This window comes from Ictidomys tridecemlineatus, chromosome 4 (assembly GCF_052094955.1).
Source record: "Ictidomys tridecemlineatus isolate mIctTri1 chromosome 4, mIctTri1.hap1, whole genome shotgun sequence".
Taxonomy (NCBI): Eukaryota; Metazoa; Chordata; class Mammalia; order Rodentia; family Sciuridae; genus Ictidomys; species Ictidomys tridecemlineatus.
Window position 1 is genome coordinate 162,681,264 of NC_135480.1, and position 17,721 is coordinate 162,698,984.

At 35.8% G+C, this 17,721-nt stretch overlaps 2 protein-coding genes across 2 annotated transcripts; both read left to right on the forward strand.

Moving 5' to 3' along the window:
* The first annotated feature begins 9,345 nt into the window (after positions 1-9,345).
* Positions 9,346-9,918, forward strand: LOC144376898 (interferon alpha-2-like). Its single transcript, XM_078045154.1, has one exon. The coding sequence runs from the start codon at positions 9,346-9,348 to the stop codon at positions 9,916-9,918; it is 573 nt and encodes a 190-aa protein (XP_077901280.1).
* A 6,504-nt stretch (positions 9,919-16,422) lies between these two features.
* On the forward strand, positions 16,423-16,995 carry LOC144376899 (interferon alpha-2-like). The gene has a single exon (XM_078045155.1). It carries the CDS (start codon positions 16,423-16,425, stop codon positions 16,993-16,995), a length of 573 nt encoding a protein of 190 aa, XP_077901281.1.
* Positions 16,996-17,721: the final 726 nt, after the last annotated feature.

Consider the following 17,721-nt stretch of genomic DNA (forward strand, 5'->3'; position numbering starts at 1 on the left):
TGAATCTTATACTCTTAGGGAAAAACAACAAATCCATTTGCAATTAATGTAATAGTCATGGGCATTTCCTTCAAATATAGAAAAGTGAAACTGGATCAAAATATCCTCATCATCAATGTCTAAACTGTAAAGTAAATTTGAGAGAAAACCAATCTTACAACAAAGATAACTCCACTGTATCTATCACTAAAAGTGAGCAATAGTTTGAGTATTTGGGGATTAAAAACATCAGAATTTTAAATATGAAATTTAACTATTCCATATGATATAGGATTCTGCACTCAGTCTAGGTCCTAGCTGAAGACATGTTTGATCCTGGACAATTCATTATACCTCTCTGGGACTCAGTCTTCATGAACAGGAAGTAGGATGCAAATATTTCTATAGTTGCAGGTATGAAAAACACTAAAACATTCAGAAACACTTAGCAGAGTACCTTCTACCAAATTAGAGCTTAGCAGTGAGAACAAATTTCTCATTTATTCACGGAGCTTTATGTAAGAAAAACAAACTCTCCTAAATTGCTGTTTCTGGTGACAAAAATGGCATCATTTAAAAACTTGAAATGAGAATTATCCCTGAAAAAACTTGATATAGATACACCTTGACATTGAGTGTAACTGTGATCAATATTTAAACTGAGTTGGTGGCTTGTAAATATCTTCTATGGGATTAGCGTCTAAAACTGATGTTGGAAGTGTGTGAGTGTGTGTGTGTGTGTGTGTGTGTGTGTGTATGTGTGAAGAATATTATCATATAGTATATAATATAGAATTGTTGGTGGCATGTTTTTCACTATATGTATATATATCTGTATACAGAAACACACCTGCACACTCAGATATATTGTGATACTTGTGACACTCCCCCTTGCTCCCTACTTTTCTGAATCGTATCATGTCATTCCCATATCACAATAGTTTCCTCTCTCTCTCTGCTGCAGAAAATCCCAGTGTTCCTGGGATGGTGGTGCATACCTATAAATCTATTGGCTAGGGAGGCTGAGAAAGGAGGATAAGTAATTCAAGCCAACCTCAGAAACTTAGTGAGGCCTTAGGTCACTTAGTTACACCCTGTCTCAAAATTAAAAAAGAAAAAAACTAAAAGGACTAGGATATAGCTCGAGGGTTCAATGTGCAACTGGATTCAATTCCTGGTATGGGGGCGGGGGCGGGAAGTACACAATCAAAGAGTAACAATGTAGCTTTCAGAATGAAAGAGTACAGATTTATAGCATTTATCACGTAATATCAGACATATGCTTCAATATGGTCAAACCTTAAGGACTTTAAGCTAAGGGACATAATTTTGTAAAAATCATTTTTGTACAGAACATCAGGGTATTGGCACCAAAACAGACAGAAAGACTAGTGGAACAGAAGACAAATCCACACAAATACACTTATTTTTTACTAGAAATAAGCACCATAAACATACATTGCAGAAAATGTAGCCTCCTCAATAAGTGGTACTGGGAGAACTGGAATCCATCTGTAGCAGAATGAAATTGAACCTCTGTCTCTCACCCTGCACAACACTCAAATCAAAGTGGATCCTGGACCTAGGCATTAGATGAAAGACCATGCGCCTACTTGAATAAAATTTAGGCCCAACTCTCTATCATTTTAGCTTAGAAACTGACTTCCTTAACAAGACACCTAAAGGTCAAGAAGTAAATTCAAGAGTCAACAAACGAGTTGGAATCAATCTAAAAACCTTCTTTACAGCAAAGGAAACCATGAAGAACCTGAAGAGAAAGCCCAAAGAACAGGAGAAATCTTTACCAACTACACCTCACCTAGGGCATTTATCTCCAGCATATATAAAGAACTCAAATAACTTAAAACCAAAAAAACAAAACAAAAACAAAAACAACACCAAAATAAACCAAACAATAAAGGGGCAAAGGAACTGAACAGGCACTTCACAAAAGAAATATGATTGGTCAACAAATACATGAAAAATTGTTCAACATCTTTAGCAGCTGGAGAAATGTAAATTAAAACCACAATGTGATTCCATCTCACTCCAGTCAGAATAGCACTTATCAGGAATAAATTAACAGTAAATGTTGGTAAGGATGTGGGAAAAAAGGTTCACTCATATATCATTAGTGGGACTGCAAATTTGTGGAATCACTCTGGAAAGCAGGATGGAGATTCCTGGAATGAAACCACCATTTTACTCAGTATTCTCACTCTTCAGCAAATACTCAAAGGACATAAAATCAGCATACTAAGTGACATAGCCACATTAATGTTTATAGCAGCTCAACTCACAATAGCTAAACTATGAAATCAACCTAGATGCCCTTCAGCAGATGAATGGATAAAGAAAATGTAGTACATATACACAATGGAATATTATTCATCCATAAAGAAGAATGAAATTATGGTATTTGCTGGTAAAAGGGTGGAGTGGAAACTATCATCCTACGTGAAATAATCCACTTCCAAAAACCAAAGGCCAAATGTTCTGTCTGATATTCAAATGCTAACACACAATAAAAGGAGGGGGAAGAATAGAAGATTTTATCAGAATAGTGAACCTTCTCTCCCCTCTCTCTGTAGCTTCCTGAAAAAAATGTGTAATTTTTTTTTTTTTAAATAAAAGGATTCTGGGAAGAGTCCTAGAGAAAACTGAAGAACAGTCACCTTTACGTGATCCTCTAAACTTTAGACTCAGTCAGGAAATGGAAGTTTATAAAAATTTGTGGATGCAAAGTTCATCTCCTAAACAACAGTGAAATATGTGTGGTACCCCCACCCCCCGTTGATTCTGATGCCTGGCACTTCCTCCTTATTCTTCTGGACCACATTCTTTCATTATGAAATCACAATAATCATCTTCCCTTCCTCTAGAATTCCCCAATGTGCTGCCTTCATTCACTGTTTTATAACCTGCCCTGCATATTCATACAGCTGTTCCCCCCCCCCTATTGTTTGTGGTCATAGACTTTCCTCAAAAGTATTAACCCACCAAGTGAAAGCAAAAGTTGAGTGAGTTTTTGGTTTGTCAGAAACTCCTGTATCAGTGTATCTTTTTTTTCTATTCTTATGAATATTTTTGGAAACGAGGGGATTTCCCTGTGAAAAACGTCAACATAGCTCTAATGAAAAGAAAAAGCAAAGCAAGATCCCATTCACCATGGGACTGTTTCAAGATTTCCAGGGGACCATTGCCACCTCTTGGCCACTGCAGATGAAGACATTGCTCACTTTCTTCATATTAAATCAACTTATATCGAGTCTTCATTTATGACTTCTTCAATTTAAACCCTTTACATTCTTGCAGGAAGATGAGGTTTGGGGTAAATATTTCTCTTAATTTTCTTCTATTTTATTTTAAATAGCAATTAAAATTTTAATTCTAATTGCTGATTTCTATGTTCAGTTCCATTCATGTACATGAGTAGTTTTGCATTTCCCTGTCAACTTAGCCATGATACTTTTAAACAAGTTGAGATTAACAACAAAATCAACAAACTCTTGATATTATAAAAGAGAAGTATGGAAATCACACCCCAGATGAGAGAAAAGATAACAGGATTTCTCTTACTCATCTCTCCACCTACACAATGGGGTTCCTGTTTAGATATTCATCTCTCACTAATGATGCCAGTTCCAGCTGTTTTCCCCTGTAGTGATGTTTTCATACTCACAACAGGTAGTACATAAAAACACAAAAGTGGTGCATATTAGTGGGATATCATATTATGTTTGGTGCAAAGTTTAAATCAGGTTAAACATGTTCATCTTCTTGAACATTTATCATGTCTCTGTTGTGAACATCTCAACATACCTCCCTCTAGTTTTTTCAAATGCAGAGGACGTTAATGCCCTGTATAGTCACCATATCCTGCAGTCGCCCACCAGCTTCTTGCCCCCTTCCAGCTGTATGGTGAACCATTGACCAGCCTTTCCCATCTTCCCCCACCTTCCACTCTCTCAGGCCTCAGGTAAGCAGGATTCCACTCTCAGCTCCTATGACATCAGCTTCTCTCTATTTCACATGTGAGTAATATCCTGTGGCACTTGTCTTCCTGTCCTGAGTCATTGCACTTTATATGGTCATTTCCAGTTCCTTCCACGCTGCAGATCACAGCTTTTCATTCTTATGTGTGTGCGTGTGTGTGTCTGTGTCTATAAATAATGTATCATATAGTATATAATATACGATTTTTTAAGAAATATTATCATAATATACACGTATATACATATGTTTATGTACATGTGTATACATTTTCATTTGTCGATTGGGATATCTGCGACACTCTTCCTTGCTCCCTACTTCCATGTATCCTATCATGTTGTTAAGGTCTGTAAACAAGTCAAAATAACACCTGGTATTTTGCCAGAGAAATGTTAGAGTTCGTAAACAAGTCTGGATGGTGCCTTGCAAAATGCCAGAGGGAGTGGTTTGAGAAGTAACAAAAGTGAGCCATTAAGTGTGGAGATTCCTTATTGGTTGACTGATGTATCTAGTTTATGCTAATTAAGATAAGCTGTGCAAAATGTATAAATAGCTCTGTTGTCCTACAATAAACGGCTCCTACTCCTGCTGTATCAACGTACACAAGTTATTCGTCACCCCCCGGTTATTCTGCTGCAGCCGGCCTCTGGAATCATGTTACTCTCATATCACAGTAGTTTCCTCCCATTCTGATTCTAAAATCTCCAGTGTGCTTGGTGTGGTGGTGCATGCCTGTCATCCCAGAGGCTCTTCAGGCTGAGGCAGGAGGACGGCAATTTCAAAGCCAGCCTCAGCAACCTAGTGAGGCCATAAGCAACTTAGGGAGACATTGCCTCAAAATCAAAAAGTAAAAAGATACTGGATGTGGCTCAGTGTTTAAGTGCCCCTGGGCTTGATCCCTGGTAGCAAAGAAAGAAAGAAAAAAAAAAAACAGAGAAAAAAAAAAAACTCCACAAAACCCAAGAGTGATCACCTCCGTTATTTCTCATTAACCTGACCTGTGCTTGTGCACATCTGCTTCCTGTTCTATTATGCTTTCCGATGTAAATTTTCTCTGGATTTGTATGCAGTCCCCAACTGAACACAATAGTTGAATGAAAGTTCTAGGTTTGCCAGAAACCTCCAAGAGAAGTTTTAGTTCCTCCTGGTTAATATTTTTAGAAAAAAAAATACAATCATGATAGTGATATAAGAGTAGCTGTGACCATAAAAGAAAGAGAAAGCATGATTCATTTCACTCTGGACACTATTAACATATTGACAGAAGAAAACGCAGCCTACTGACTGAATGGAAGAGAGGAGGATGGGAATAGGAAAGATAATAAAATAAATTGGATATAACTTTCCTGTATTCATATATGAATACATGACTAGTGTAACTCCATATCATGTACAACCACAAGAATGGGAAGTTATACCCCATGTATGTATAATATGTCAAAAGATACTCTACTGTCATGTATATCTAAAGATAAAAATTTTTTAAAATTTTAAATAATATCACCAAAATTTACAGCCAGATGACTATAGACCAACCACTTTTCTAAGATTTTTGAAAGTGTTAACTCATTTTTCTCAATAGCACTATTTGGGTTAGCTCATTTATGCAGTTCTTTGGATACAAAAATAAATCTAGAGGAATAAATTATTCCAAACGCATCAATGACCTAAGGTCAGATAATGAATTGCCTGAAAGTTCTTTATAAAGTACATTTAGAATAGATATGGACATGGGATTTATGAACCAAGAAGAATCCTGCATGAAATCAGTAGAGCAAAGAGATAGAGATGACAGAGGAGTCTGTATTACTCTTCAAATGCCGAGATATTGCTGTGTGTTGTTTTGTAGAAGAGGTATACTGTGGGTGAATGCAACTAACTGGCTATAAGTTCTAAAGTCAAAATAGATAGCACATCTTTCAAATACTTCTAGAGGAATAGGTTTTTCTGCCCATTGAAAAAGAGTCTAAAATTAATGAGTGATTTCTTCTTTGAAGACATCAAAGTAACTAGAGTACCCCATCAACCGCAGATTCTCAGAACCCTATTTATTTACGACTCTTGAATTTTGTTGAGTTTAAGAATAATCAAAAAGAAAAAAAGCATGAAGGAGGTATAGTTGTGTGGGAGAACAGGTGCCTAATGTGTTCCAGGCTCTGAGTTCAATCCATCACACAAAACAAAACAACTTAAAATTTTTCACTTTAACAATAACCCAACCATAATGGACACTGACTGACCACCTTTCTGTCCTCAGTGATTTCCATATTGTCTCTGGGAGTATGCAAAGTAAAATCTCCACACTTCCTTTCTCTTTCTTTCTTTTTTCCTTTTTAATTGATTTTTTAAAAATAAATGGCAGCAGAATGCATTACAATTCTTATTACACATATACAGCAAAAATTTTTATATCTCTGGTTGTATATAAAGTATGTTGACACCAATTTGTGTCTTCATATGTGTACTTTTGATAATGATGTCTATCACATTCCACCACCATCCTTGCTAATCCCCTGCCCCCTCCTTTGTTCAGCCTTTGTTTTATAAAACAAACAGAAAAAGCATCAAAGAGATCCTCTTCATACATATGATAGTTTGCTAAATGTTTTAATTTACTGTTAATATTTGCTGCTCAGAAAAGATTTCATTCTAAATATTACTACTCATTGACAAACCTGGGCCCCTAAGTGTTCTGATGGAGATGTACAACAGATTATTATTGTTCTCAGGCCTAGTAATACTAAGTCCATGCTTTCTCTGATACATCAAGGAGTAATTTTTTTTAAAGACAGGTGAAAAGCACCCCCCTCTCAGAAAAGGGTACACTGGGTTCCAACATGGGCTCCACCTATTCATGAACCACCTGTGCTTTCATTTTTCTTTTGTAAATGGTAACAACAGTAGAAGCTCTCACTGCTTTGGTCACTGCTGTCTCTAGTAATTCCTTGGGCTGAGCATATGGTACATGTTTGACATGTATGAAAAGCAAAATTATTGCTATTAATAAGATAAGGATCAATTTTGCAAATTCTTAGTGTCTGACTGACAACAAACACTTTACACAACTTAGATATTTCTTTTCATTAACATAATCTATATTATTTAACTCCATTATCTTGGGGGAAATAAATTTTGAAAGCATCAATTTTTGCTTTTTGTCAAAAAAATGACAGGTAGAATAATATCTTCGAATTTTTTCTTCCCTAGGGGAGAACATGGTGCATCTAACACTTATCCATTATCCAGAGGAAAACAGATTTCACAAGTTTATTGCATATGAACTTGTGATTTAGTTGTTTTGTGCATCCTGACCCTTTGAAGCCTGGATTCATCAAAGCTTTAAACAAGCCCTGGATCAGGGATTAGTGACTCTTCTTTTGGCCCACACCTGCTTGATACTTTGTAGTCTTTTATCTATCTCACTTCTCCTCTATCCCATCCCATAATTTCAATCTCTGATAAGATGAATGTAGTGGTTATTTTTGGTATTTTTCGCCACAGTAGGGTATAGCATTCCTTATATTTTTACCACATTCAGACACACATTTGTATTCATTTTCTGTCCCCAATCAATGGGACACAAAAAGTGAGAACTTTGGTTTTCTGTTAAAAGAAAATGAGAAAGAAAAAATACCTTGTGCCTTGCATGAAAGAAAAATACCTTGTGCCTTGTGTCCTGTATAGAACAATTACCCAGGCCATTGACCTGTATATCTTTAGATTCCTTTATTGGCATTTAGGAAAAATTGATTTCCTTCAGTTTTATAAGACTCTATTAGGATTGGACCTCTGCTTGAAAACTTTGTTAATTAAATGAAAAAATAAATAAAATTGATAACTTTTTCTCAAATTTGTTTTCTCATTGTCATGATAATGGTCCCCAAAGTTCTTAAAATTACTCATTCAAGGTATGAATAAATCTTAGTTATTATACAGGTTTATGGTGCACAAAGCTCTACCCTATTTGACAAAGCTTATATATCTTAGTATCTTTCTCATTGGGTTTTCTAGACTGGAGATGTCGATACCTCATAGAGTACTTTCCTAGCCTCAGTAGGGCTCTGGATATGATCCCCAGCACTGGGAAAAGAAGTCACTAGGCTTTCCTTTATATGATATGGAAAGCATGCATGCTGAGATCATGGAGATAGGAAAAGTGTGTGCAAGATTAGTGCTCCAGTCCTGTGGCAAATAGATGACTGGGACTGGAGGACATTCTGGGTGGCTTGATCTCCAAGTTACATCCTGAGAGGTGGCCTCCCTGTAGGGATGGGCTGTCATTGTCTTCCAGATATATGCTTTTTATGTTTGAAACTCAATTCTTACTAACATGTTGTGGACTTTGAGAATTAAATACAAAGTTTTATAACGTATTATTTAATTCAATTAGTGTTAATCAACAAATAAATAATTATGTAGTGAACTGAAGAGTGGGCAATAAAAATTGTCTAAATTATATCTAGCAAAGAGCAAATTCAATAATTTTCTCATTGAAGATAAAACAAAGTACATCAGAAATAAATGTTAAGAAAACAATTTTTATAGCTTGTAGCACTTAACTGATTTTTAAGTATTTCATTATGTTTCTATTATTATATTTTTATAAAATGTTTATTTGCACATGAACTTGATACATTCAATTTCTGTAAGTTAGTTTTATTAAAGTCACTGAGTAAATTTATCTGGAAAATTAAGTTCAATGCCAATAGCTTTTCAGCTTAACTTTTAGCTGAAATTTTAAAAGACATTTGAAACTCTGTATTGAATATAAAGTTTAAATTCAACATTTAAACTCAACTTAAAATTAGTCATATCTAGTGGGTATATAAATAATACATAAGTAGTATATCTGTTATTAAAATTGAATGAGCTGAGTGTGGTTGTGCACACCTTTAATTCCAGTGACTCTGGATGCTGAGATAGGAGGGTCACAAGTTCCAGGTCAGCCTCAGGAAATAAGTGAAGCTCTAAGTAACCTAATGAGACCTTCTATAAAAATTAAATAAAAGAGCTAGGGGTGTGGCTAAGTGGTAAAGCTCCTTTGGGTTATATCCCCAGTAACTCCCCACCCCAAAATTAAGAAATTAATAGAAATTTCAGTTCAGAATATAATACTAAAATGTAGTGTGAGAGCAGTGGACGGGTAACCAATAATGAAAAAAAGGATTGGAAACACTCCTCTAAACACATGTTGCAAAAGCATAAAGGAAAGCAAAAACAGAAGTAGAAAGTTCTGGGGATGACATTCAGAAAACGGAAATCATATTGGTTCCTATTTAAGACATAGGAACAAGTCAAGGGCTTCAGAGAACCTAGAGGCAAGGTGCAAGACCACCCATCTCAAGCAGCCCAGCAGCATCTGCAAGATTTCCAATGGCCTTGCCCTTGGCTTTCCTGCTGGCCCTGGTGGTGCTCAGCTGTAAGTCCACCTGCTCTCTGGGCTGTGACCTGCCTCAGATTCACAACCTGGATCTTGAAACTTCTGAGGAAAATGAAGGGGGAGCCTTGACACTCCTGAAAAATATGAGGAGAATTCCCACTTTCTCCTGCCTGAACTACAGAAAGGACTTTGCCTTCCCCAAGAAGCAGTTGGAGGATGAGCAGGTGCAGAAGGCTCAAGATGTTGCTGTCCTCCATGAGATGACTCAGCAAGTCTTCAACATCTTTAGCACCCAGGAGGCCTTTGCTGCTTGGAACAAGACCCTCCTGGACACCTTCCTCAGTGGCCTCTATCAGCATCTGGATGACCTGAAAGCCTGTGGGACCCAGCAGGTGCGAGTGGAAGAGGCTCCCCTGAGGGCTGTGAGGAAATACTTCCACAGGATCACTGTCTACCTGAAGGAGAAGAAATACCTGCCTTGTGCCTGGGAGGTGGTCAGAGCAGAAGTTATGAAATCCTTCTCTTCATCAGCCAACTTGTATGCAAGACTAAGGAGCATGGAATGAGACCTGGTCCAGCAGGGAAATGCCTCTCACTGATGAACTCACCTTACCACACTCTCACAAGTTCTGCCATTTCAAAGACTGTTATTTGTTGCAGTAATTCAGAGAAGAATTCAACCAATTTGTCAAATCTAGAGGCACTAGACCCTTACATACTTGCAGATGTTATCTATTTATATATTTAAATATCATTTATTTAACTATTTATGAAATTTTATTTATTTAATCTATATAATACTATGTATACCTTTACAATATGATTAATAAAACCAATCATTTCTTTATATTTAATCAATAGATTTTTTGTTCTTCATTAATTCCTTCTTCAATTTTTAAAATTCTTTTAATCTTGCAGGAGAATGAGATGTTAGGTAAATATTTCTTTTCATTCTCTCCCATTTTTATATTAAGCAGTAAAATTGAAATTTTAGTTCTAAATGCTGATATCTATGTTATGCTCACTCCTTTCATGCACATCATTATATTTGCATTTTTCCTATCAACTTATTTGTGATACTTTCCAACAAGTTGAGATTTTAAAAAATCAACAAAATCTGGATATTATAAAATCTCACCCCATATGAAGGGAAAGATAATGGAATTTCTCTTACTCATCTCTCCTCCAACTCCCATGGTTGCTATGTTGCATTACTTGGCTATTGTCACTATTTAGTTGCAGTAGCATTTATCGTAGGAAACTAACTCTGGGTCTAGAAGCCCAACCTCAAGGTGAGGTATAGGTAATCTGCAGCAACATTATAATATTGTAGGTTAGAAACTGTAATAACTTATATCTTCACTGCAAGAAAGGAGGATGCATAGACAACATGAAAAAAAGGTGGGAGGGGAAGAAAGTGTCCCAAACAAACCAACAAATTATAATAATAGAATCCATGGACAGCACAGTTGATAAAATGTCAGCGAAAGTGTTCAGAATGTAGGCAATTAAAATGATCTCTGAATTAAAGGATGACCTAAGTGAGAAAATACAGGCAAAAAAAATGAATACTCCAACAAAGAGATAAAAAGAAATAAGAGCAACCATCAATCACAGCAACAAAGAGATAAGGGAGCAAATACAGGAAGCAAAAGATTACTTCAGGAGACAAAAAATTGAACGAAAAAATGAGAAATCCTTCAAATGAAGGAAATAATAAATGAAATAAAAAACTCAATAGAAAGCATCACCAACAGACTAGATCACTTGGAAGACAGAACATCAAATAATGAAGCAAAAAAACTTTCTTCTCAGCAGCACTGGATCCTTCTCCAAAATAGACCATATGTTATGCCACAAAGCAAGTCTTAGCAAATTCAAAAAATAGAGATACTACCCTTAATTCTATCTGACCATAATGGATTGAAATTAGAAATCAATGAAGAGATACATAATAGAAGTTACTCCACATATGGAGACTAAGCAATAGGTAATTGAATGACACATGGATAACAGAAGACGTCAGGAGGAGATAAAAAAAATTCTTAGAGGTAAATGAGAACTCTGATATAACTTATCAATATGTATGGAACACCATGAAGGCAGTGCTAATAGGAAAGTTCATGTATTAAGTTTATTCATTAAAAGAAGAAAAAGCCAACCAAAAAAACCACCTGATATCTCAAAGTCCTAGAAAAAGAAGAACAAACCAACACTAGAAGTAGTAGAAGACAGGAAATAATTAAAATCAGGGCAGAAATCAATAAAATTGAGACAAAGGATTCAAAAAATTGATGAAACAAAATCGAGTTCTTTCAAAAAATAAATACAATTGACAAATCCTTAGCCACCTGAATGAAAATAAGGAGAGAGAAAACTCAAATTACTAAAATTCATGATGAAAAAGGAAATATCATGATAGACACTATTGAAATACAGAAGAAAATTAGAAATTATTTTTAAAATTTATACTCCAGTAAAATAGAAAACCTCAAAGACACCGACAAATTTCTGGAGGTCTATATTAACCCAAACTGAGTCAAAAAAAGATACACAATTTAAACAGATCAATTCCAAGCAAGAGAATAGAAGAGCCCATCAAGAGCCTACCAACCAAGAAAAGCCTGGGACCAGATGGATTCACAGCTGAGTTCTACAAGACCTACAAGGAAGAAATAATACCACTACTCCTCACATTATTCCATGAAATAGGAAAGGAGGGAACCCTTCCAAACTCATTCTATGAAGCTAGTATCATCCTTATATCAAAACCATGCAGAGACACATCAAAGAAATAAAATTTTAAACCAATGTCCCTGATGAATACGATGCAAAAATTCTTGATAAAATTCTGGCTAATCACATATAAAAACATTAAAAAATAGTTCACCATAGTCAGATGGGGTTCCGGGATGCAAGTTTGGTTCAACATATGGAAATTAATAAATATAATTCATCATATCAATTGACTTACAGATAAGAATCATATGATTGTATCAATTGATGAAAAGAAAGCATTTGACAAAATGTATCATGTTCAAAACAATATAAAAACTAGGAATAGTAAGAACATACCTCAACATTGTAAAAGCTATCTATGCTAAAACCAAGGTCAACATTATTCTAAAGGGAGACAAATTGGAAGAGCATTCCCTCTAAAAACTGAATCATATGATTCTTATGTTGAACAAAACTTGTATCTCTAGAACCCCACCTGATCATGGTGCACTATTTTTAATTTGAGGAGTATTAGTATTAATTATTTTCTTAATACTGTTGTATACTCGATGTATCCACATCCATATATAACAGCCAGCTTCTTTGGTAAATGTTGTGTCATTATGATTGTTCCACTTATCTCCAGTTCCCCCATTTCTATCCCTTTGTTTGTACTTCTACTATTCCCTGAGACCAAACAAATTTGAAATTAGACCAAGGAATAAGCCTACAATGAACTTTAGGAGTTCAAGTTAAAGGAGAAGTTGTAGCTCTCTTACTTTAAATCAAAAGGTAGACTTGAGACTTAATTTAATTTGTGAGCAAGTTCTATCAAAAATGGAAATATAAACAAATAGTCAACCTGTGTAAATGCAAAGGGAAAGTTTCCCAAAGAAATTCAAAAGGCTATTCCAGTTAATGCTTGGAGGATAAGTATGGAAAATAGCTTTATTGCTAATATGGGGCAAGTTTTACTGGTCTCCATAGAAGAACAAACTAGTTATAATGTTGCCTTCAACCAAAGTCTTTTCCAGAGAAAGCACCTAACTCTCTTCAGTTCTGTGAAGGCTGAGAGATGAGGAAGATGCAGAGGAAAGGTATGAAGCCAGCAGAGGTTGGTTCATGAGTTTTAAGGAAAGCAGCAATGTCCATGACATAAAAGTGCCAGGTGTAGGAGCAGGGGCTGAGGTAGAAGCCTCAGCAAGTTACCCAGAAATCCCAACACACTTGATGAAGTTGGCTATCCCAAACAACAGACTTTCAATATGGACAAAACACTCTTAAATTGGAGGAAGATGCCACCTAGGACTCAAGAGAAGTTAATGGCTGGCTTCAAAGCTGCAAATGACAGACTGACTTTCTCTGCATTACTGAATAACAGTTAGTGATTTAAGATGAAGCCATTGTCATTTGCCATTCTGAAAATCCTAGGGTCCTTAAAAATGAGTAATTCCTAATTTATTCAGCCTTTATTCTATAAAACAAACAGAAAAAGCATCAAAGAGATTCTATTCATATATATGATAGTTTGCCAAATGTTTTAATTTACTGTTAATATTTGCTGCTCAGAAAAGATTTCATTCTAAATATTACTACTCATTGACAAACCTGGGCCCCTAAGTGTTCTGATGGAGATATACAACAGATTTTTATTGTTCTCAGGCCTAGTAATACTAAGTCCATGCTTTATCTGATACATCAAGGAGTAATTTTTTTTTAAAGACAGGTGAAAAGCACCCCCTCTCAGAAAAGGGTACACTGGGTTCCAACATGGGCTCCACCTATTCATGAACCACCTGTGCTTTCAGTTTTCTTTTGTAAATGGTAACAACAGTAGAAGCTCTCACTGCTTTGGTCACTGCTGTCTCTAGTAATTCCTTGGGCTGAGCATATGGTACATGTTTGACACGTATGAAAAGCAAAATTATTGCTATTAATAAGATAAGGATCAATTTTGCAAATTCTTAGTGTCTGACTGACAACAAACACTTTACACAACTTAGATATTTCTTTTCATTAACATAATCTATATTATTTAACTCCATTATCTTGGGGGAAATAAATTTTGAAAGCATCAATTTTTGCATTTTGTCAAAAAAATGACAGGTAGAATATTATCTTTGAGTCTTTTCTTCCCTAGGGGAGAACATGGTGCATCTAACACTTATCCATTATCCAGAGGAAAACAGATTTCACAAGTTTATTGCATATGAACTTATGATTTAGTTGTTTTGTGCATCCTGACTCTTTGAAGCCTGGATTCATCAAAGCTTAAAACAAGCCCTGGATCAGGGATTAGTTACTCTTCTTTTGGCCCACACCTGCTTGATAGTTTATAATCTTTTATCTATCTCACCTCTCCTCTATCCCATCCCATAATTTCAATCTCTGATAAGATGAATGTAGTGGTTATTTTTGGTATTTTTTACCCCAGGGAGTTATAGCATTCCTTATATTTTTATCACATTCAGACACACATTTATATTTATTTTCTGTTCCCAATCAATGGGACACAAAACGTGAGAACTTTGGTTTTCTGTTAAAAAAAAAATGACAAAGAAAAATACCTTGTGCCTTGCATGAAAGAAAAATACCTTGTACCTTGTGTGCTATATAGAACAATTACAAAGGCCATTGACCAGTATATCTTTAGATTCCAGTATTGGCATTTAGAAAAAATTGATTTCCTTCAGTTTTATAAGACTCTATTAGGATTGGACTTCTGCAAATTCTTGAAAAATTTGTTAATTAAATGAAAAAATAAATAAAATTGATGACTTTTTCTCAAATTTGTTTTCTCATTGTCATGATATAGGTCCCCAAAATGTTAAAATTACTCCTTTAAGGTATGAATAAATCTTAGTTATTATAAAGGTTTGTGGTGCACAAAGCTCTGCCCTATTTGACAAAGCTTATATCTTAGTATCTTTCTCATTGGGTTTTCTAGACTGAAGATGTTGCTACCTGGTAGAGTACTTTCCTAGCCTCAGTAGGGCTCTGGATTTGATCCCCAGCAAAGGGAAAAGAAGTCACTAGGCTTTCCTTTATATGATATGGAAAGCATGCATGCTGAGATCATGGAGATAGGAAAAGTGTGTGCAAGATTAGTGCTCCAGTCCTGTGGCAAATAGATGACTGGGATTGGAGGATATTCTGGGCAGCTTGATCTCCAAGTTACATCCTGAGAGGTGGCCTTCCTGTAGGGATGGGCTGTCATTGTCTTCCAGATATATGCTTTTTATGTTTGAAACTCAATTCTTACCAATGTGTTGTGGGCTTTGAGAATTAAATACAAAATTTTTATAACTTATCATTTAATTCAATTAGTGTTAATCAACAAATAAATAATTATGTAGTGAACTGAAGAATAGGCAATAAAAATTGTCTCAATTATATCTTGCAAAGTGCAAATTCAATAATTTTCTCATTGAAGGTAAAGCAAAGTACATCAGAAATAAATGTTTAGAAAACAATTTTTATAGCTTGTAGCACTTAACTGATTTTTAAGTATTTTATTATGTTGGTATTATTATATTTTTATAAAATGTTTATTTGCACATGAACTTGATACATACAATTTCTGTAAGTAAGTTAGTTTTATTAAAGTCAATGAGTAAATTTATTTGGAAAATTAAGTTCAATGACAATAGCTTTTCAGCTTAACTTTTAGCTGAATTTTGAAAAGACATTTGAAACTCTGTATTGAATATAAAGTTTAAATTCAACATTTAAACTTAACTTAAAAACTAGTTATATCCAGTGGGTATATAAATACGTAAGTAGTATATCTGTTATTAAAATTAAAATTTATTAGAATTCCCATTTTCTCCTGCCTGAACTACAGGAAAGGCTGAGTGTGGATGTGCACACCTTTAATTCCAGTGACTCTGAATGCTGAGATAGAAGGATCACAAGTTCCAGTTCAGCCTCAGGAAATAAGGGAGGCTCTAAGTAACCTAATGAGACCTTCTATCAAAATTAAATAAAAGAGCTAGGGGTATGGCTAACTGGTAAAGCTCCTTTGGGTTATATCCCCAGTAACTCTCCACACCAAAATTAAAAAATTAATAGAAAATTCAAGTCAGAATATAATACTAAAATGTGGTCTGAGAGCAGTGGATGGGTAACCAATAATGAAAAAAGGATTGGAAACACTCCTCTAAACACGTGTTGCAAAAGCATAAAGGAAAGCAAAAACAGAAGTAGAAAGTTCTGGGGATGACATTCAGAAAACGGAAATCTTATTGGTTCCTATTTAAGACATAGGAACAAGTCAAGGGCTTCAGAGAACCTAGAGGCAAGGTGCAAGACCACCCATCTCAAGCAGCACAGCAGCATCTGCAAGATCCCCAATGGCCTTGCCCTTGGCTTTCCTGCTGGCCCTGGTGGTGCTCAGCTGCAAGAACACTTGCTCTCTGCGCTGTGACCTGCCTCAGACACACAATCTGGCTCTTGAAACTTCTGAAGAAGATGAGGAGGGAGCCCTGACACTCCTGAAAAATATGAGGAGAATTCCCATTTTCTCCTGCCTGAACTACAGGAAAGACTTTTCCTTCCCCCAGCAGCAGTTGGAGGGTGAGCAGGTGCAGAAGGCTCAAGATGTTGCTGTCCTCCATGAGATGACCCAGCAGGTCTTCAACCTCTTCAGCACCCAGGAGGCCTTTGCTGCTTGGAACAAGACCCTCCTGGACACCTTCCTCAGTGGCCTCCATCAGCATCTGAATGACCTGAAAGACTGTGGGACCCAGCAGGTGGGGGTGGAAGAGGCTCCCCTGAGGGCTGTGAGGAAATACTTCCACAGGATCACTGTCTACCTGAAGGAGAAGAAATACCTGCCTTGTGCCTGGGAGGTGGTCAGAGCAGAAATCATGAAATCCTTCTCTTCATCAGCCAACTTGTATGCAAGACTAAGGAGCATGGAATGAGACCTAGTCCAGCAGGGAAATGCTTCTCACTGATGAACACACCTTACCACACTTCCACAAGTTCTGCCATTTCAAAGACTGTTATTTGTTGCAGTAATTCAGAGAAGAATTCAACCAATTTGTCAAATCTAGAGGCACTAGACCCTTACATACTTGTAGATGTTATCTATTTATATATTTAAATATCATTTATTTAACTATTTATGAAATTTTATTTATTTAATCTATATAATGCTATGTATACCTTTACAATATGATTAATAAAACCAATCATTTCTTTATATTTAATCAATTGATTTTTTTGTTCTTCATTAATTCCTTCTTCAATTTTTTAAATTCTTTCAATCTTGCAGGAGAATGGGAGGTTAGGTAAATATTTCTTTTCATTCCCTCCCATTTTTGTGTTAAGTAGCAAAATAGAAATTTTAGTTCTAAATGCTGATTTCTATGTTGTGCTCCTTTCATGCACATCATTATATTTGCATTTTCCCATCAACTTAGTTGTGATACTTTCCGACAAGTTGAGATTTTTAAAAAATCAAGAAAATCTGGATATTATAAAATCTTACCCCATCCCATATGAAGGGAAAGATAATGGGATTTCTCTTACTCATCTCTCCTCCAACTCCCAGGGGCTTCCCACTTAAATATTCTTCATCCCTCACTAATTATGCCAATTCCATCTATTTTCCTCTGCAGTGATGCTTTCAATACACAAAACAGCTG